The sequence below is a fragment of the Notothenia rossii genome (genome assembly GCF_949606895.1).
Source record: "Notothenia rossii genome assembly, chromosome: 6".
Lineage (NCBI taxonomy): Eukaryota > Metazoa > Chordata > Actinopteri > Perciformes > Nototheniidae > Notothenia > Notothenia rossii.
The window spans coordinates 13354516-13376707 of NC_136909.1; the positions used below are offsets into that span (position 1 = coordinate 13354516).

The 22192-nt window shown below is 44.7% G+C and overlaps 1 protein-coding gene across 1 annotated transcript in view; it reads right to left on the minus strand.

Moving 5' to 3' along the window:
* Window positions 1-5800: 5800 nt before the first annotated feature.
* Window positions 5801-22192, minus strand: part of setbp1 (SET binding protein 1) — a 36982-nt gene continuing 20590 nt past the window's right edge. Inside the window, exons 3-7 of the mRNA XM_079689419.1 lie at window positions 18353-18756; window positions 15792-17762; window positions 15490-15697; window positions 14333-15398; window positions 5801-10605 (exon numbers count right to left, since the gene is read on the minus strand). Of these exons, the coding sequence (XP_079545545.1) occupies window positions 10100-10605; window positions 14333-15398; window positions 15490-15697; window positions 15792-17762; window positions 18353-18756 (4155 nt within the window). The 3' untranslated portion in view covers window positions 5801-10099. The remainder of the gene's footprint in view (window positions 10606-14332; window positions 15399-15489; window positions 15698-15791; window positions 17763-18352; window positions 18757-22192) is intronic.

The window sequence follows — 22192 nt, forward strand, 5'->3', positions numbered from 1 at the left end:
CCAGTAACTCAATATGTACACAAGACTGAAATGGGAAATTAAGCATAACAAGTACTTTTACTTTTGGTACTTGAAGTATATTTTGATGCCAATACTTTTGAACTTTTCCTTGTAACAGTAAGTAAGTAAAACATCTGAGTAATGCTCCCATCACTGTGTATTTCTATCATGCAGTTTTCCCCAATAATTATCTTTTTCTCTCAAAGCTGCCTGTGGGGTCTTGAGCTCCGGGTAGAGAGCTGTTTGTCTTTTTCTCACACACACCCTTCAGTTGACAGACTAAAGTATCTGCACAGGTGCTTTCATATAATGACTGCCTGAGAACATTTCTATACGTTGGCATATAACCAAACATTGTCAACATGCGTTTAATGAGCAGCCACTCAGTTTCAGTCTGCTGGCTGTAATCACGCGTTTGTTCTCAGCGTGTTGCTCTTGACTGTCACACAGTGTCAAGCCTTCAAGTGTACCTGACAGCTCAAAGCTTCACTCTTCTTCGTTAAGTGGACACACACATGCCAGAATGCACATTGAGGCGTGTGCATGTAGGCGCATCTGTTCAGAAATGTGAAGATTTGTTTAGGTAATGCACATATCTAAAGGCATTTGAATAAACATCCTACAATCTTTGTCTATATGTACAGCTATAACGATCAGATAATGTGTCCTTGTTGTCAGCCTGATGTAGACAAGCCACTAAAGGCATTACAGAAGAGAAGAATAAAGTGCGTACAAATAGTGTGATAAAGACCTTAATCCATTTATCTGTTCCAACAAGACCAGACAACAAGAGAGGTAGTCCTCACTGTGTGCCTCGGCTTGTTTGGAGGAAGCTTTTTATTCAGATTAGAAGGAAACTGCACATTATAGGGGTATGAGGTGATGTCTATGCACTCACTGTCAGGCCTTAATGCTCCCCTACTTGAAGCCCTTTGAAATGAGACGTTGTTATGTATTATAATGATATGTAAATATTGAATAATGACTTGTTTACTGTACAACAGAATCTCTGGCGAAAGGTGCTTCATAAAGAGTTGCAAATGGCTAAAGGGCTCACACACCTGCCCTCACTGAGAAATAAAGATGATATGAATATACAAATGAGAAAAAGCTACTTATTGTATTTTCTGTTGTGTATTCCTCTTTCCTCCTTCTAGCAGAATGCAGAACCCATTTCACACTCAACAGGAATACCATTTTCTCAGCATATTTTTGAATTTTGTGTTACTATCAATGCTACACATTATACTGTATCTACTATCTATTTAGAGCAGATTGAAGTTTGCAGTACAGGCATGTATGGTGCCCAGAGGATGAATCCTATTGGGTTTAATGATCTCCAGACTTTCCTTTTAGCGTCACAATAAGGGTTACATTTGTCCTTTTGAGTAAAATGTTTTAATGATTATATCTGTGATATATATGGTATCCATATTCATGCCCCTCTCTGGATGAATTGTTATGACATTGGTGATACACTTTTTTTGTGTAGTGCACCATCAGGGCAAAATCTCATACAAAATTACATTTTTGACAATAACCTGAACCACCAGGTTTCTATCTGGTGAAGTACTTTGTGTTTAGTGCTAACGGTTCATTTGGTGAGAGAGAGACAGAAAGAAATAGAAGTGTGACATTCAATAATGGACCCAAACCTCAATCATAGGATGTTGCTCAAAATATATCACGCAATGCAAGTACTATTCTCCCAAAGTGCTCCACATTTGACCTGCTTCTCATTAACAGGTGAACATTTTCATTGTAAGCATGATGTACATTTCACAGAGCTGATAACATGGTGGCAGTCTTCTTGCTCTATAACACCCTGTAAAGGTAAAATATGTAAAACATAAACGCGTTATTTAAGTGTAACATTGCAGATACAACTGAATCTGTTGGGTAATATTTCATCGAAGCAATTTATTATTTGAGCAAATGAGTTTTGGAGGAGCATACTTCACCACAGAGTTTGAAATGCCTGGCACGGCTGAAACATATGGGATGAATTATCAGCACAACACTGAGAAAGAGAGAGAGAGAGACAGAGACGAGAATATTTCCACAAAACGTTTAACTCAATAATTGAACGTTGCCTTTTATTTTGCTGTTTCCGGCCTTTTGAAGCTGCACTGTTCCATGCTATCACTGTACTGATGGAAGGGAAATGAAGTGTGCAGGAACAATGCCAGCTTCAGCAGAAATGCCTGTGGTTCTGCCTTCAAGCCCAATACTAACAACACAGCAGACAAATGGTGCAGATGAAAACTAACCGAGGAGTTGAAATATTTTTTAACGCAGAGACAAGCTCCCTGTGCGTCACATAATCTCATCCACTGAGGGGTGTGTGTGTTCGCTACGGGGGTCCATTAATAAAATATGACTGTATCATATAATAGACTCGTCTGCCAAATTACAGGAGACAGAGAGACAGCTTATTAGGAGGATTCAGGGGGAGGTGTGTGTGTGTGTGTGTGTGTGTGTGTGTGTGTGTGTGTGTGTGTGTGTGTGTGTGTGTGTGTGTGTGTGTGTGTGTGTGTGTGTGTGTGTGAGAGAAACAGAGAGAGAGTGTGTGTGTGCAGATGGAGCCTGAATAAAGAGATTAAGTGGCCTACTCTCATCAAAAAGGCACATTACCTAAGTGTTGGCATCATTAATAGGACTAAGGCAGAGCCAATCTGCTAACAAAGGCTCTATCTGTGACCGAGGACATGAGAGAGGTGGACAATTACTCTCTACTACTGTGCAGAGGAAATTCTCCCCTTTTTTCCGTTTAATCCCACCAGCACACACACATATAAGCCTATATTCATGCCTCTATTTACATAAATGCAGATGGGTACATTTTCACACATGTTTATGCGCATCTACACACAAAACAGGGCACCGCTCTAAATCCACATCAAACTGCCATGAGTCACACTGTCACCGTGGCAACAGTGGCCAGCTCCATGCAGAACACATTCTGTCATATCTCTGGTGTGTGTGTGTGTGTGTGTGTGTGTGTGTGTGTGTGTGTGTGTGTGTGTGTGTGTGTGTGTGTGTTTCAGTGCACCACACTGCACACACATGTAATTCCTGCACTGATCTCTGAGGTGGATCAATGAATAAAGCATTAAGGTGTGTAGGTTTGACTGCTTTGAGGTCATAGTTTAGATTGTTGTGATTGAAATCTATAAAAACATGTATTTTTTATTTTCATTTCAAACTGGAAACCTACATTTGTGTAGCTGTCATTTTTACTGCTGTGAGTGATGGTGCTCTCTGTCCTGTGGATGTGACATGAGGGTTTTGAGCCGCACTGATACATTTCACCACCAGATGGTGTCTCCCATCGCTGCTGTCACTGTGCAGAGGAGAAGGAGAGAGGAGGGAGAGAGCTGAGATATTCCGGCTCTATCCATCTTCATAAACACAAGCAATAGTCGTCCTCTGAAAACACCAACAGAGATAAATTGAAGGGATGCTTGGATACACAGCAGGCGTCCTGGTTAGTTGTCCTGTATCTGTTGTTAGTGGACTGTGTATTTCTGGAAGTGCCTCAAATAGTACAAATAATTCAATACAACAGGCTTTATTGGCATGTAATCTAGTTATGTGGGTAAAATATCCGTTTGATACGGCAAGACACACAACAAGAGTTAATCTACTGATGATAACATAAAGAGATGTAAGTAGGCATAATAATACAAGACATGTAATTTTCTATAGTTAACAAAATAACATATCTTGATGACAACATAAAATAAAGAAATGTTAAAAATAAGGGTTATTAACCGGATAGCCATTCATCTATAAAAAGAGTACTGCAAGGTCAAGGAAAATATGGTCAACAAAAATACATTAATCACTTTCTATGTCCCCTGGGAAGTCTTTCTTATTGTTGCAAGAAGCAAAATATGTTCTCTTTTAACCTTGATTGAGGGCTAATTGTTGCCTTTCTTTCATACTGTTTTCCTTTTTTTCCCCCTTCTAACCTTTTTATGGAAATAAGTCAGTGTTGTCACTGATGATCACATGTATCTTGACCTATGTTTTTTTGGTTAAGAGTTGAAATTGCTTCGATAATGTTGCAGAATAATCAGTGTCACTTTTCTTATTTTTGTACTCTGCTGGTCAGCTGGCCATAAATGTCCCTCTTTGCCTGCGTTTGAGTGCATCTTCAAACAGGAAATATGATGTGACGTATGGAGACGCAAAGAATTTCATCAGTCAACATTTGAGTAAACTCAGATCAGATTCTGCATGTTTTTTCGACGCATTGGACGTTCCCTCAAGCCTAAATCATTAATTCCATAAGAGGCTAAACCACAGAGGTTTGGGAGGAAGATACTGCTTCATTTTTGGAACATTTCCCAGTTCGGGAACAGTAAACCTACATTCCCTACTGATCACCACAATTCATAAGCCCTGTCCTCCTCCTACACCTTCTGACAACAATCCTCCACCCCTACATTCCCATCATCTCTAGACACCATATCATAACACTGATCCAATTCTGCAACTATTTATTATTTAAGTGCATTTTTATAAGTGTACAGTAATATTTATGTCTTTCAAAGATGTCATAGAAGATAATATCTCATAATAGTAATATCGAGCTAAGAGGCTTTGGAAGATTTCTCACACTTGTGGGGCAAAGATAAGAAACACAATTCTGTTCACTTAATTTGACCACCATGGAGCCCCAACTGCTGTGAAATATGCTTGTATTATCTTTATATGTCCATGTGCCATGTGAACATTTTCTAAAATATATGTGCTGTTTATATTTTAGATTCCATCTTATAAGGCTGAATTCCCCCATGTATTACTTAACAGGCTCCCTTTTTTCAGTCTAGCTGTGGATCTTTGAATCATTACTAATTCATCACCACCTTTCACCTCATTAGTGATGGACTTGTTTATATTTCTTTGCAATCTTTGCACCTGGAACTTGTGCAGACGACATCACTGTCTCGTAGGAAACTAAGCCGGGTGATAAAATCCACATTGCACATCAGATTGATGATACTGTTTTTTCCATTTTAAGTGTAGCTCCGGTACATCCAGTACATCCTTCATGCAGGATGTGTTTTGCTGTGCTGTTTCATCGTGATCACAGCCCTGGTGATCCATCTCATCCTCTCTCATGTGCTGGATGTGGAGTGGGGGGGCTTGTGGGCTCATTTACAGGCATCAGTAGAGAGTGATTGGGGTGCAGCCCCACTGCAGCTCTGACTTCCATCAGAGGATTTTTTTTTCAGCATAACACCGGTGGTGCCAACATTTCCATCAGCACCACTAGATACACTGAGACACATTTGGGCAGCTCACCCTGCAACCATGGTAACAGGAGAATTTTACTAGTTGGCAGCAGCCAATAGAGAGGCACTTCCCACTCAGCTCTGTCCAATAGCAGAGCAGCCTGCAGCCCAGCCCACCTAGAGCAGACACTGATGGGCTAGTGCAGGGAGGATTTAGAGATGTAGGCTTGGCTAATGAACGAGTACACGAGTAAGAGTGAGCGTGTGTGTTTGACTGAGTGAAATTGTAGCATTATCTAATGAGGATTCCTTTAACCGCAACGAGCAATCACATGTCGGGTAGTACTCATTCACTGAGACCAGCTGACGTTCAGCACTAACAGTGCAGCAAACCCTCCTCATCTCGCTCCCACGCACACATTTACATGCTGCACACACTCACACACTCATCATTTTATCTGCCTTATCTCGGCATGTGATAAAGCAGTTTTTCAGGTGATCATAATAATCTAATCCAATACAATCGCACCAAGAAAGAAAACATATGTGCCACAATCAGCTGTCAATAAAGTCATTTATTATTTCACACAATGGATAACATGAACAACTTCAACTGTAGTTCTTCTTAATAAGTGCTCAACGCTGCCAGCCAACAGAAGGGTAGCAAAAGAATGAGCTTTTCTTTCTGAGGAAAGAAAACAAACAAAAAACCCTACAAGATCATGAAAGATAAACATGACCAAAAGCATGCCAGCGGACATGGATATACATATATGTTGCATGTATATATGTGCTTAAGACATATATCTGTATGCCAGCAAATGCAAATACAAAATATATGTGTACATTTACACATACATACTGTGAAGGATATATGCATATGCATGCGCATCTAGTATTTACTCTATATGTCAAATATTTGCGGTTTTTAATATTCATACAATGTACAAAAATGCTTCATGAATTAAAAAATTCATTACAAAAAGAAACATATCAAACAATGTACAAGTCTTGCTCCAAATTCTATTGAAATTCAACTTTCGGCTTGTCTAAAATATGTATGCATACAATCAAGTTGAGCATGCAAATAAAGGAAATCCACTCTAGAAAAAGGTTCAAATACACTATGTATACAAACTAAAATATGCCCACACTGTTAGAAGAGCTTGCTTTGTGCTCTAAAGAAGTACATTTATTGGTTTTCTCAATGCTTCATATGCACTTCAGCTTCGAACAACATTATAGCTTAGAACTGTAACATATGCTGTGAGGATGACTACATGTACATTTATGAGGCTCTGTCTCACGTGACCCCTCACTCCATGTGTAGGACACTCATCACAGCATGCTACAAAGGGAATGGGGGGTGACCAAAATGTGGGTGCCATTATATCCCATTGTAGTCGCTGTACTGAACTGCTAAGTGTAGACTTTAGTAAGTACACCCCAATCACTGATGTAAGGTCTAACACGCTGCGATGCCCTTGATGCTAGCACCAAAGACAAGGTGAAAGATCCTTACATCAGTGCTTAGGGGCCTCCTGGAGCCACTGGTCCAGATTGGCTGCTAAATACAATACAACAACAGTGACCTTGAACCCTATTCACAGCCACATCCCCTCTGCAGTCTCTGTGTAGAGTGAAAGCTCTGGATTGGGACAATACTTGTCAGTGTTAGAAGGCACCGGAGCATTGGCTGGTGGGAGAGACAGACAGGACAGACAACACCTGGGGTCTTTAACTCTTACATCAGAAACCGCGCTGACTGACCACAGTATGGAGTAAGCTGCCGAGCGTGTAGTCCCTACACCTCATGGACCACACATCTAGACCTCATCTTCACCACAACAGACTGCAGACCCACCAGAAGTCAAGCAAAGCAAGGTTAAGCACACTGACTTTAGGACGAGTGTATTTTTGGCTATTTCCTCTGAGAGCTCCCCCCACACACAACCCTCTTGCTTACTCTTCATGCTACTGCAATGCCCCAACTGGCTGCGGGCAAAATAGCTGCGAATCAGCGGGGATTCCTATTTTTGGTTGAGTGAACTATAGAGGGGGCTTTCATCTTCGGAGAACTTGTAGAGGTGTGATAAGGCAAGACATTTCAGCATTCTGTGTAATTTAACGGACTGGAATGATGACTGTCAATGTACAGCAGAATTTGTCGAATAGGAAAATCAGTAAGGGTTATAATTGTTTGTATTTTTTGGGGGGGGTCTTGAGCAGTCTATATAGAGAGAGAAGGTCTACTGTGGTTTTAGGAGACAGTCCCCGCATAGCCGAGGCCAACCGGTATCCATGCAGGATGGACATACTAACACTATTTACAACAAACACTTCAATACTGTAGTTTTACATCTGGTTAAGGCTGTACTGCATAGAGCTGCAGTAACTATAGTTTTCAGGAAATGATAGTCACTTTCTGCACAACTTATTACAAATTATTACTGGTATTATTCACAATTCTTGTTACATGAATTCATTTAATTCAGTAAATAAGACCACTTATTTCTCTTTGTCGAAGGGTGGACCCAGAACAGAAATTCCTTTTAAGGTCATCGCCAGGCATGGCCTGATGCATAGCAAACAACAATGTAGGAGAACGTGGTTTCCATGACAACGTCCTCTGTTCCTCCTTTGCCAAGGACGTAACCGGTTACATGATGTGAATAACTGGTTAAATACTGGGCAGAGCAGATGAGCATCAATTATATTGGGGACATTGAGTACAATCAATATCTCTGGATAGAAACACATACAGTGGCACTCTCTGCTTCACAGCACAATGTAGGCCAGTACACAATATGTTTCAATACAGTTATATCACGTTGTATTCATCAGTCCAGCCCTTCTAGTTCTGTTATGATGACATGGGTCAGAAAACTAGACAGGCTAAGTGCCCTGCGACAGAGGATGCTGACTATGGAAGCTGTGAAGGGACACAGGCAGAGTCAGGGTTGAAATGACTAAGACACATGCGTCAAATGCACAATCATGAATATTTTGGGACAATTTCTGGGCCACTCTTTGCTGCTTGATATTTATCAGGTCAAATATAATTGGTGAGAGAAAGAAACAATAAGGCACAAGTTGAACTGCTGCCACTGAGAACCCCACCCAACCCAAAGAAATCAGAATCTCCTGAAACAAAACTAACAAAGTTGCCAAAGAAACACGGATCCATTGCTTTTTTTTTCTGAAATACATATTTGAGAAAATACCAACCACTACCCAAAGTCACACATACTGTAGATAGAGTTTACCAAAGGCTTGACATATTGACACAAAAATCCAAGATGGCTACATTCTAGAGTGCACATAGGAATGCTTTACATTGGTGCCAACATGGTTTGTCAAACTCTGATTTAGATTATTTTAAATAATACATCCTTACACTGAATACTGAGACTTTGGTTTCTAAATCTAAATACTGGATTTACTTTCAAAAAAATATTTCCAAGGATATGGATTAAAAATCATGTAAAGTAGAAAGACTGGGATTAGCTTTTCAAAACACTGACTGTGAGCCCTCTTCATCTGAACGGTCCAATCAGGATTCAGATCTGGGCTGCGGTTTGACGCTTTTGGCTGCGTAGCCTGCATATACAAATTGATTAAAATAATGCATGTTCTCTGGAATGGATATCCACACCATCGAAGGCCAAAACATAAGGCTGGAACAAGCATGTAAGTGCTGCATTTGATTGATGCAAGAGTATGGTTTTTCATAGTGCAATAAACCAATTTGACGGTTTACCAAAAACACACCTGATATTCCTCCTGTATGCAATGCCCCCTGGATATAAACACAATAATGAGTGTATGAATGAATATAGGTGTTTCTTTCTGTCTGAAAACAAACTTGTCTTGAGTCGCACCCATGTCTGTTTTTGGTTATAAAACAATACAGAACTTTCATTGTCTATGGTACAACAATACTATTTGATATACTGTATGCCAGTACATGTCTATGAGCTGGTTCCTCATTGTACAAGGCAGGCAACAGTGGACTTTGTTTCTATGTACAGTCTGGGACAGTCTCATCCACCCTATTGCCTTTACTGTATGTCACTGCGCAGGACAGGATTGAGCAGAGAATTAAATGAGACAGGGGGTAGGTTGAGGGAGCACAAGCAATAGGAGATGTTAAACATGATTGGGAGTAGATGAGAGGACAAAAGGACATGAAGTTGATTGGCAGGCACCAGGGAGGGCTAAAGAGTTGGGGTGAGTGTTGAGCGGGGAGGGGGACAAGGGGTGAGGAGCCGCCAGCAAGTATCGGTTACTCCTCAGACAGAACGGGAAAACCAGGGAGGTACAGATGAGGGTGGGAGTAAGTAATAGGGTAAGGTGGCTTCATTACTGCTGTTTTATCCCACATGTCTTTGACAAGCTTCCTCAGAAAGGCAAAAATAAGCAGAGCTGCACAGTTTTATATTAACCATTCCCCCTCCCCTTTGCTGGTAAATATATGGCTAAAGCCACATTCAGATACAGTATCATAAAGTACCATACACATCACTGTATCAGATACATAAAGAATCACATAATATCCTACACTATCATGAGTACCACACACTTTCATAGCATCAGATTCAGTATCAAATAGTACCATATAGTGCCATTGTAAATGAAGGTCCAATGAATCCTTGAAAGGCTCATCTCTGGTTGGGTTTAGCAAGCAGAGGGATTGTACTGGAAGTGTTCCCTCCTCCTGCTCTGCCACTGACCCACTGCAGTCCTCAAGTCAAAGTGCACCAAGGAGTCCCAGAAGTAAGGGCGCTGCATCTCAAACAGCACCGACGGCAACAACTGCGCTCCGCTCGGATACAGAGTGGCTCTCTCCTGCGGGTCTAATGATTGGAAGGAGCCCATAACTCGTCCCTGCTGTGGGGCCGGCCTCTGCGCTTCCCCCCTTTGGCCAGAGGAAGCACGGACCGCGCCTGATGCACCACGGTCTCGATTGTTGCTGAGATGGAATCGTGATTTGAGAACTCCAGAGGCTCGGGGGTCAAGCTCGGCCTGAGGCTGTGCCTACCTGGTAGGTCATCGCACCTCTCCAGGACAGGCATCCCCAGAGTCCTGCCATCCCCTTTCCTCACGGCAAACATGTCCGAAACCCGAACATCAGCCCGTGCTTCCACCCTCCTGTTAGGCGGCTCACATTCCTCTATGGGTTGTTTACGGGGCCGCCCTGGCCGTCTTTTGACGACATTGTTTCCTGTTTTGGCTTGTCGCTGCAGGCGCTTAGCACGGAGGATCTTCTGCACATGCTCAAAGTTCAAAGAGTGCATCCTCCTCACGTCCTTCTGGATCTGCTCCACCTCGCGCCGCTTATACCTTCGCTTACCAGGAACATCTGTGTGAAGAGAGAGAGCACGAGTGAGGTGAGACATCACAAGGTAAATAAATAGCAGAGCAAACAAGTAAATAAAGAGAACTGAGTTTTTCATGCATGTCAGTCAAAACGAGGAGCATTGGAAAGGCCAGGAAATACATCTTGCCAATTGAGCTCATGGTGAGAATGTGTTTTTTTTGCTTCGAGAGCTTCCTGCTAATTTTGACATATTCATGTAAGCCTTTCAAAGCCCAGCTGAGCCAGGAGAGCAGATCCTATCCTGTAATTGTCTCCTAGAGAGCAGCGAGGAGAGGGGAGAGGAGGAGATCCCATTCTGCGAGCAGGAAACCCACAGAAATGTCTCCTTCAACCATTTTAAATGTCGCTACACAATAACAACCCTGTGCATCTGGAGCAGAGGCTGCCAAAAAGCCAAACACACACACAAACACACATATTGCCACATTTATCCACATGCACCGACTCAGAAAGACACAAATACACACATGGGCAAACACGCACATGCCCAACATGCACAAATAACCATCAGCAGTTCAGAATGGCTGAGCAGAAGAAACTGGAGCCATATTGTTTCCTTCACACTGGTGAACTGGGCAGAATGCCCTTTACACGCTGTTCTATCCTGTCTCTTTCCCCTTTCCCCATCACTCTCTTTCTCTTTTCCACTCTACTCTTCACAGGCGGCAATATGCTACTCTCTAATTTTCAATTAAACTGGTAACAGTGCACCATTTCATTTCCGTCTCTATTTCAGAAACCGCTTCCTGGTCTTGGTCCATCTCTGTCATTCTTTTTGTTTCCCATCTCTGTCCCGTGTCTGAGCCCCCCCCCCCCACTCCTCCTCCTCCTCCTCCTCTCTGCCTGGGCAATGTTCCCAGGGCTCAGACTGAGCCACAGCCAAAATGGAGGAAAAGCACAATCAGCCACCAGTCCCCAAGCAGTGTGCACACAACACGCTTGGTCCGCTTGGTCTCTTTTTTTATTGAGCTTCAACTCCCATTCCTGGATTCCCTAACCATCTCCTCTCTGCTTTCCCTCCAGAATCATGCTTATGAAATGTAGCAGGATTCGGCAGTGCTCGAACTAATGATGACGATGGCAATAAACCGGGGTAAAGCCAAAACACTGCAGGGTAAAGTTAAAATGGATGGAAAACACATTGAGAACATTACTATTTCTTTCCTAAAATAGCATCTTGGGTTGTAATGATTTGCTTTTGAGTCATAATTTGTTGCAACAGCGGATTAAACAAACAATTTAAGAGTGTATAGCTCCACTGTCAAGTGTTTGCTAATGAACTAAGAGTAAGGGAAGATAAAGGACGCCTGACCGCCCTCCATTTAAAACTCAGCCGAACATTTCACTCTATTGTTGCTCAAGAATTCAAGGCAGACAGTGAAATTAGTCTAATGCAGAAAGCACTAAGTAGCAGTGGTTTATGAGCTACACAGAAGTGTGCACACTCTCAGCTCTCTCTCACACACACACACACACACTACAAAGTAGCAGAAATTTATGAGCTGCATACACGGAACATAAAACCAGTGACCTTCAGCAGTGTGAGGGGCCGTATAGCACTGAGGACCTGTTTCTCCGTGGAGCAGGAAGTCCCTACTACACAGGGATGCATGCTCACAGGCCGGGTTTCAGACCAGATAAAGTGAGTCTAGATATTTATCTTTTTGTAAGTGTTTCTCTGGCTGAAGTACATGCATATTTTTAAACAAGTCATGAGACACAAGGGTTTTTTTTCTCACTAATTCAGTAGAAGATGACCTGCTTTTATGCAAATATGCAAGTGAGAGATTGCTGTCAGCTGCAGTAAGACCGGCTGATTAGTGACAAAAACCCACATGCATACAAAATATAATCACTACTAACAAGTTCTACTGGGGAATCATTTAAAACCCGTAGCCTAACCATAGCTGCATTCTCAGACAGTAATATAAATGTTGCATCTGTGTCAGCTTGTGGATGGGGACCTGTCTGACTGTGTGAATATGTGTGTGTATCAGAGTGGGTCCATGTGTACATGTGTGCATGCATGGTTTGTATGGCATGCATGCGTATACACACACGCGCCTGTGTTTTAATTGGGCTAAGGCTGTGAAGTGAGGCGGGGCAGGGAGAATGGGGAAAAGAGAGGGTAATGGGGGAACGAGGGGGAGGGGAGAGAAGGGGGAAAGCAGAAAGAGAAAGGGAAGAGGGGAAGGGAGAGATAGAAGGGGGAGGGGGAGGAAGAGGAACACAGGGGAAGTCAGAGGATGGATGCTGGGATTGAGGGAGAGAGGCAAAGGAGGAGAGCGAGGGCAAGAACTGCAGCAGCAGCACAAGGGGAAAGGAAGAAGGACATGGAAGTAGAAGAGGCATAACAACACTAGAAGGATAACGTGCAGGGGGGGGGGGGGGGGGGGAGTGTGTATATGAGTCATCCGTCCTAGATCCCTTGGGGTGGGGGGGGGGGGGCTGTATTCTAACTGAGCCCCTGGCTTCTCCTCCCCACCACTGGACGAGGCCCCAGTCATTAAACCCCTGGCTGCCAGCCAGCTCTTTTAACACAGGCAAGGGCCTTTTACGGCATGTCTGTAGAAAATAAATCACACTGTGTGAATAATATATCTCTGGCAGAGGCATTGGCAGGAGAGGAGGGAGGGAGGGAGGGAGAGAGGGAGGGAGGGGAGGGGAGGAAGGAGAGATTGGTGAATTATAGTCGTCTCCATCCATGCATTACGTTCTCTCTATCCCCAGCCAGATGTGCTCAAAGACAACAGAATACAGAATGTACCAACATACACATTAGCTTGGAGGTGAGAATTTGGGGCTACCCTACCTCTTTGTACGCTTTGAGTCCTGATAATGCTGTACATTCATGTATAGGATTCAAATTCACAAGGGTTGTGCCATGTACATTCAACTTTGACTAAATATGTGATTAAGTCTCTTCACATGCCAATAACAATCAGGTTATCACTTATGTTATCATTATTGGACACCAATTATTCACCTGATTCAGCTTTGTTTGTACTTCTCAATCTTCAAAGTTTAAGATGATTCACAACTTCCCTTTAACAGCAAAGTGCAACATATTAAAGCACATATTTGCTTTGCTGTACAGTGTACACATACAGCATCCTTAACTGCTAGGAGCACCGGATAAGCACGCTGCAATGCTTGTCTAAGCTATGTCAACATCGTGTTAAACTCACTGGCTAATACATCTGTGGTCATACATGTGACATTTATAAAACACTATCTATGTTAAGCTTTATTTGCTGTGTACAATAGAAGACACTTCAGCTGTAATTCTGTTTCACTATTAAAATGATGATCTGCCCTCCTTTCCCTTGCAAGCAGTTCTGTTATGATGTCCATTGCTGTGTGAAGCTACTGGTAATGTCAGCAGACAACACTCCCCGCTGATGCTTTATATCAAAAGCTTTCCACAGGTGAACCTAGAAAATGCTTTTATTTTGACGTAGCAACAGGAAGTCTGCCGGTAAGTGAACTGGCTCGATAAAGACAAGCAATCAACAGGCTGTTATTGCAGATTGGGCTAACCTCAAACCTCCAACACATCATCAAAGTAGGCAATACATTTCCCCATGCTGCTGAAATTCATTCCTGCTGTAATGCTTTCTGGTCATGGCAAAAAGGACAGTGCACTCCTTTATAAATACAAAGTGTAGTTTGAAAATGAACAGGTAATCCTAATGTTAGTGGTTCTTACCAGGGATGGCGGGACTGGAGCAGTGGTTCATCTGTCCGGGCTCCTGCCGGGCCGTTTGGAACGACAGTAAGCCCTGATCTCCAAACACACTGAGCCTCGTCTTCCTGCTCCTCCCTCCGCACTCGTCCTCCCGTGACCCCAGAAACAGGTCAGAAGCTGACTCCGACCGCTGCGATTGGCTACTGTAGCTGCTCATGAAGCTGTTTATTGGCTGCCGTGTCTGACGGGAGTGGAACTGGCTGTCAGCGAGAGAGTGTGTGGACAGCTGGTCCGACTCAAACATCCCTAAGCTGGATCCCAGGCTTGGGCCTCTACCGCTGCCCCTCTGCTTCTCCAGATGCTTAGAAGAGCCCTGATTGGCCAGGTCCCTCCTGTCACTCAGCATGCTGAGACGTGCATTGGTCTTAGCTCCGCTGAAGAGCCCACCCAACTCTTGCCGGTCTCGCAGGGACAGGAGGGGTTCGTCCTTGTGCTTATGTTTGTGCTTGTGCTTCCTCTTATGGAGGCGAACCCCTGCAAGACCCCCTGCATTGCCACTAACCAGGGACCCCAGGCCCTCTGCTCTTACAGAGGGTCCCTGGAGTGGGCCGCTGGGACCGCGAAGCTTGGCCCCCGGCTGGAGTTTAGAGTGTCCACTGGTGTGGAAAGCCTTTGGAGGGGGCACCGCCGGCCTCATGAAGGGAGATGGAGGTGCAGGTCCCATCGAGTGGTGGGGCAGGTAAAATGGCGTAGCAGGGGGAAAGTAGCCCAGACTCAGAGGAGGCGCGTAAGGCATCGCATATGGTGCTGCATAGTAATTTCCCCCTGCCAGTGGATAACCATATCCTGGAACAAAAGGCAGCTTCGATGTGATTGGCTCGCTGGCTTTGGCTGGACGGCCGCGTCTCCTCTTCGCCTTCAGATCAGCACTCCTGCGGAGGTACGAGCTGGAGTCGCAGGGGTAGGAGTCGTAGGAATAAGGGTAGTAATGATGGAAGTTGAGGCGGAATATAGAGGGGTATGTGTGCTGGGGGTAGCAGGTGTATCGTCTGTGAGACACTCGTAGCTGCTGGAGCTTCACCACAACCTTCAGAGAGAAAACATTTAGACACATTCAGAGAAATACACCAAATAAAAAGGCACACATAACAGGGATGGATCAATATCAATCAACTAACCTCCTCCAGTTCAGAGAGAAAGTGAAGATGATCCCGGCTCTGTAGGCACTTCCTCTTCCGCCGATTATGTTTTTGTTTCTTTTCCTGCTGTGACAGGAAGTTGTCAACAGCAGTACCTTGCCGTTCACAGCGTGCTTTGCTGCTCCTGTTGGACGCTTCCAGGGCAGCAGCCTCCGCAGCCTCAAACCCACACAGATCGAATGAGTACCTGTAAAAATATTAAACATAAAATATCGTAAAAATGTCTGTCTGTGAAATATAAAACAGCCCAAACACATAAATCAAGAAGCAGTTTACTGCACCTGCGTCGAGAGGCGGGCCCCTTCTCAGTTTGATCGGAGGTGCTGTTGTTGTCCGTGCCGATCCCACTGTCGCTTGGTATAGTCTCCTCACTGTGGGACTCGCTGATGGGGGACAGGGTCACCTCCTTCACTGATGCCCCCTCTGACAGGTGGGACGGGGAGTTTGCCAGAAGTCGTGGAGGAGACAATTTCCATCCCCCGGAGAGGAAGCTTCTGCCTGGTGGCTTGGAGGGCAGGGCTAAGATGGGCTGCAAACTGGGCATAGTGGCATCAGAATGGCTGGTTCTCATGGAAGTAGCGCTGGAGCAGGGAGACAAGGTGGCAGAAGGCACTACAGGGCTCTCATAGAGACTGTGAGTGGAGGCAAACAGGGGGGTTTTTAGAGGGTTGGAGGCTTGGGTTTCTGCTCTTGGTTTCCGCCCCCTCTTCTTTCCAATGTAGATGGTTCCTCTCTTGCTGACGTTTATCTGTTTCCCCAGCCTAGCCTCAATAGTGGAGGCCATGGCACTCATAGCTGAGGTAACGGGGGCAGAAGATGATTTCAGAGCCAGGGCGCCGTTCTGACTGGAGCCTGAAAGGATCTCATTCAGGATGCTCTGCATTTTCCCAAGCTTCATCTTATTCACCGGCCTGGAGGGGACCCTGCCACGCTTTAGTTTCAGACTACTCGAGTTGGCGCTGGTGGTTGCGGACGTCATTTGCACTAGTGTGTTTAGTGTGTGTGTCTTCCTCCTACGGTTTAGCCCAGCAGCTGCTTCCTGTGCCAGTGGACTCGGGGGGGATGTGGAGGTCCCCTCATGGATGGTTTCCACCGTCAGGAGGGGCTGCTTCTTAGGGCGTCCTCGTTTCCTTTTGATGGGGGTGTGGACGGTCAGGCTGTCGGTGTTGGTGTAGAGGGGGCTGGAAGGGGTGATGGGAAAGGCAGAGGGGGTGATGGGGAAGGCGGAGGGTGGGTCGGCCAAGGTGGAGGGGCTACCCCGGTTGTCTCTATGGGGGGAAGTGAGGCTGGCATGGCTTTTAGCTTTCAGGTAGGACCACCTGTCCTTGGTCTTGGAGGGTCTGGAGCTGGCTGTGGAGCTGGTGCTGTGGCTGGGGCTGGGGCTGAGGCCCGGCCTGGGTCGGGGGCTGAGGCTGGGGCTCATGCTGGCCCTGGGATGGGGGCTGGGGCTCATGCTGGCCCTAGGATGGGGGCTCAGGCTTGGGCTGATACTGCTCCTGGGGCTGGGGTTGGGGTGTGGGCTAGGGAGCCTGGGGTGGGTGTTCAGATTGGGTTTGATGATGTGATTGTGAGCAGGCTCTCTGTGTTTAAGGGTGTCTGTGCTGATCCTAGGACGACCCACAGAGTTCTTCTTCATTTTATTTGCAATCAAAGCTGACTCTGGATCAGATCCGCTTATAACTGCCTCTCCTCTTTCAGCCCTGTCTCCTTTTTCTCTTTTATCACCTTTATCCGGCCTCTCTGCTTTTTCTACCCTCTCTCTACTGACATCAGTGTGACTTGTGAGTCGAGAATCATTTTTATGAGTCTCCATCTTATGTGCTACTTTGGGTTCTGTGGGCCCCGGCTGCTGCTTCTCGGTGGTGTCAGAGTCCTGCCGCTGATGTAATTGCTGCTCTACAGAAAATGACTCGTCAAAAGAAGGCCTCCTCCGCCTCTTCCTCCCTTTCCCTTCCTCTGTCAGCATGGGCATCCCTCTGTCTTCTTCATCTCCTCTCCTCCCAGTGACCGTTCGTTCTCTTTCCTCTTTTCTCCTCTCCTCTCTTTCTTCATGGAACCGCTCAGCTGTCTCCTCTCGGTACTTCTGCTTCTCCTCTGGATTAGTCGGGCTCTCCGATCCTTTCTCAGGTTGTCTTCCCCAAGGTGTATCAGCACCGTGGGGATTACCCAGCGTCCTCTGGGAGTCCTTCCTGCCGTACTTCCTCTTGATGTTTCCAAAGAGATGTTCACTGACCTCTTGCAACCCCCTCCCCCTGGAGAGATGTATATACAGAAAAAAAAATGTATGACAAAGTGAAACGGAGAAAGGATGTTTTGCATTTCATTAACATTTTATCGCTGCATACATTAACACATTTGATATATTATACTATGTATGTTTTAATGATTAACAAATGACGTGTAAACCTTAAATAAATCATTTGTAAAACATACATAAACATTATACAGATGGATCAGAAACGAATAATACATTATTGACAAAGTATATACAATATAAATTATGTTTAAAGATGCTTTGCAAAGTGTTTATTCATCATTTAACAAGGCATATAAACATATGTTATACAATGTTTTTACAAACCAATTATTAAGCGTGTAACAAATATCTACTCCATCTATCTTTGTAAATGATTTATGAAAGGTTTACAAATCATTTGGTAATCATTCAAAAACACTCAATATAGTATATCAAACATAAGCATAGCAAATATATCTAACTGAAAGTTGAATTTACTCCTTTATGATGTTATTACAAAGGGTTACCTAAATGTTCATTACTAAAGCAAATGTTTGGCTAGTAATAACATCAATAACATCTAGCACACAGGACAACAAATCGTACCTGCTGAGAGAGGTCAGGTTGAGAATACTGGCATCTGTAACCACTGGCAACTGCAGGTCTGGAGTCAGTGATCTCTGAGGCGAGGGGCTTTGTGTCGCTGTTCGTGAGAAAGCTTGAGTTGGATCGAGCAGAGAGCTCCTGCTGGCTCCTGCTGGCTCAGAGTCTGCAGGGTTGGCCGGGGATGCAGAAGGTGCTGTAGACGCGATCCAGTCCGGATTGATTTGGTGCTGATGTGCATGTTGGAATTGTTGCGTGAGGATGTGCTGTGTTAGCTGTGTGTGTGAGAGTGCGTGTGCAGGGGGGAGGGAGCCGCGAAGCTGGTGTTTGGGCGGAGTGTGATCTCCCAGCAGTTGCAGCAGGCCTCCCTCTCGCTGCTCAGGCATTCTGAACTGCCGCTCGTAAGTCTGTGGACGACAGAAAAAGGAAACATTGGTTATATTATAGAAACTGCATTATATAGCTTGATCATGGAACTAGGACGTCTTTTCATAACATCTTCACCGAGATAATACATAACGTCACAAAGCATCCAGGTCTGCATTTGGTTTCTTTTTGTCAACACATATCAACTCAGTGATTTGTTGTGCTCTGATGTGACACCGTTGTCTTTTCACGGCAGGACTGAAGCTTTAATACATCTTGTGTGCAGGAGCAAACAGTGTGCAACAAAACAAAAGGCTTGTTTACAGAGCAATTAAATTCCTGTGGCAAGGATGTTGCATGCTGTGAGAGCTGGTGGTTGGGGTGGGGTTGGGGGTGTCTGACTGCACACAGTATTAAACACAGAAGCCCAGCTCAGCCGTGTCCCTGATTTCCCCAGAATTATTTACTAGCCTATTTATTATGGTAACTCTCCTGTACTGTTTACAAGTGTAACTAACACCATTATACACACCGACCCCTGAACTGCTATTACAATAAATGTTCTGAAACTCTAGGAAATGTACATACATTTCTCCACAAATCGGCAGCCAACATTCACTCAGTACCCTGTGTACATGTTTTTCATATAAAACTGAAAATGTAAAAGATTAATCTGTATTGTACTGAGCTGTATTGGAACAAAAAACCCTGTTTAATGTAACACTGCTGCATAATCAGTGTACTGCTGGAAGATGAGAAATAGAGCAGCGGATGGCCTTTGTGGTTTAGCCTGTTATTAACAGACTCAGTATGACGCAACAAGACACTGTTCTGCTGCGCGGCAGGGAGATGTAACCTAACCACAGGCCTGCCTCTCAGCACACACACACACAGGCACACACTCACACATGCATTCAGTTATGTAGACATGTCTAAGGCTTGATTAAGTCCTGGAGTAGCGCAAAGTGCTAATTCATGAACACGCTTATTATCATTGTTCTTTCTGAGGTCCAATCAGAAATCACTTGGTTACATTTTGTTCTTCTTCACTGGCTATGTATTGGTCAGATGCAAGCTGCCCACACTCACAAGTGTAGAAAACACACATGAATGCCCATCACATAGAACGAAACACACACTGCTTCTCAAACACTGAACGTTGTAAATGATTAACAACGGCAGAAAAAAACACGTGTTTATGTGCACACTCAATTATCTCCCAAAGACACGTGCTGCCCCTTCAGATGAGATGCGTGTACAGTATGTGTGTGTATAAGTATGAACGTGTATGTGTGCACAGTGACACTGGAGAGGAGCTGCTGTGCGTCCACAGAGGGATAAGATGACAGACACCTGAGACACACATGCTTTCTCATTTAACCTGCCCCAGAATACCTGCTGTTTCAGGTTAAAGGAGGGTACGGAAAAAGAGACAGACAGGGAGACACACAGACAAACACATGTACACACATAAAACTAACCACATAACCACCACTGAGAGATAATAAAGAGAGGAGGCATGGATAGCTTTCCGACTAGAGATAGGAGAGCACACACACAGAAATAGGGAGCCCCCCCAGCCTTCTGGTTGTGGTTGGGTTATTGGCATAAGTTCAGCTTTTTGTTCTTAGTTTCCGCCCTTCTACCACCCCTCTCCGCCTTGAAGCATTTCAAGGAAAAATAGAATCACTGTCTTACATTCACACAAGCTGATATAAAAACTGCGAAAAGAACTTCTTACTATCCTTGCTTTCTGCAGGTCAACCTTAGTCACTCAAACAATTCCACAGGTTCTCAAATGATAATTATGCAACATTTGAATGGGCTTCTCTCTATTGCAATGTATTAGAGGTGTTGTCCTGTATTATAAAACGTTAAGTCTTTGCACGGTTGCACCAATGCCACAGAGCCACATGGCTGTACTTGGCAGGTTAATTCAGATATCTCCCTGTTGTACATACAGTGCCCTGCTCTTGTCATGTGCTGCTGTGTGAAGGGGGACTGTGCTACTGCTGACCTGCAGCAGGGGGCAGCGGTCAGAGCACCAGGAAAAGCATGGACTCTGACCCTGGAGCAGCACACAAGCACAAGAGCTGTGAGGCTTCAACCTTTTCCACACTGCCCTTCTTCTACAAGTCCCCTCTGATCAGATTTAGATAAGGAGAAAGGCCAGCACACCAAACCCAAGCCATGTTTAGTCCTGAACCCATTTGATGCGCTCTCCCTCCCTCGAGGCGCTCAGAGCTGTGTTTGGGGGTTAAGGGTCGAACTCCACAGCTAGGTCAACAAACATTTCTAGGATGTCTTCCTCTGGGTCAGCACTGTAACAACATGAACTGGTCTCAGTCAGCCACACAAAGGCTCTCGACAGCCGAATGCAGGCAGATACGGAGCGGCACATTCCTTTCCTCTGGTGATGTAACCATCAGATAAGGTCAGAGCGCAGCGGAGGAGCTCATGGATAATATGTGACTAAGTGCAGCGATCAACCAACTGAAAGGCACTTTGCAGATGAGTTAGCATATTTACAGATGAATTCACGTGTGTCTAAAGTGATGTTCGAATTTAGCAGGCTGTTAATCTGGATATGGAAAGTTAAACTACCCTCTCCTTTAGTTTGACGTGAGGGGAGCAACGGCCACTCATGTCCTTTCCTCTCCTGCAGCCTCTCCTTTACCACCGTTGAAAAAACTGAAAGTCAGTGGAACTTCTCACACACACACACACACACACACACAATTATACTGGGAAAGAACACCCTAAACAGGCACACCCAAAAATCTCACATCCCAGCACACATATACAGCAGCACAAACACACACACACACACACACAAACCACACACACACACACACACACACACACACACACACACACACACACACACACACACACACACACACACACACACACACACACACACACACACACACACACACACACACACACACACACACACACACACACACACACACACACACACACACACACACACACACACACACACACACACACACACACACACACACACACTGCCCTTCAAATAGTTTTTCGCAGCCTTTTATTTGGCTGCACGCCCGGTGGTTAGAGTGTTTCATTTTTCCCTGTGTATGGAACTGGGCAGCTGTCCAGACAGACACACAAAGAGAAAGAGAGAGAGAGAGAGGCACAGAGAGACTGGGGGAGAGAGAGGGAGAAATTGGGAGGAAGGGGGGCGGGGGGGGGTTACTGAAAGAATGAGAGCGGCGGAAAGAGGGAGGGAAGAGGACCAGCAAAAAAACAAGAACAGAGTTGCCTGACCCGTTACCAACTATTTCCCTCCAAAACCTTATGATGATAAGATCCTCTCTCTCCCTCTCCTTGTCACAAGTGGTGTAAAGTGACTGAGTACATTTACTCAAGTACTGTACTTAAGTACTTACTGTTACTTTTTCGTAGTACCTTTAGTTACTTAGCATATACAGATTAATGATAGAC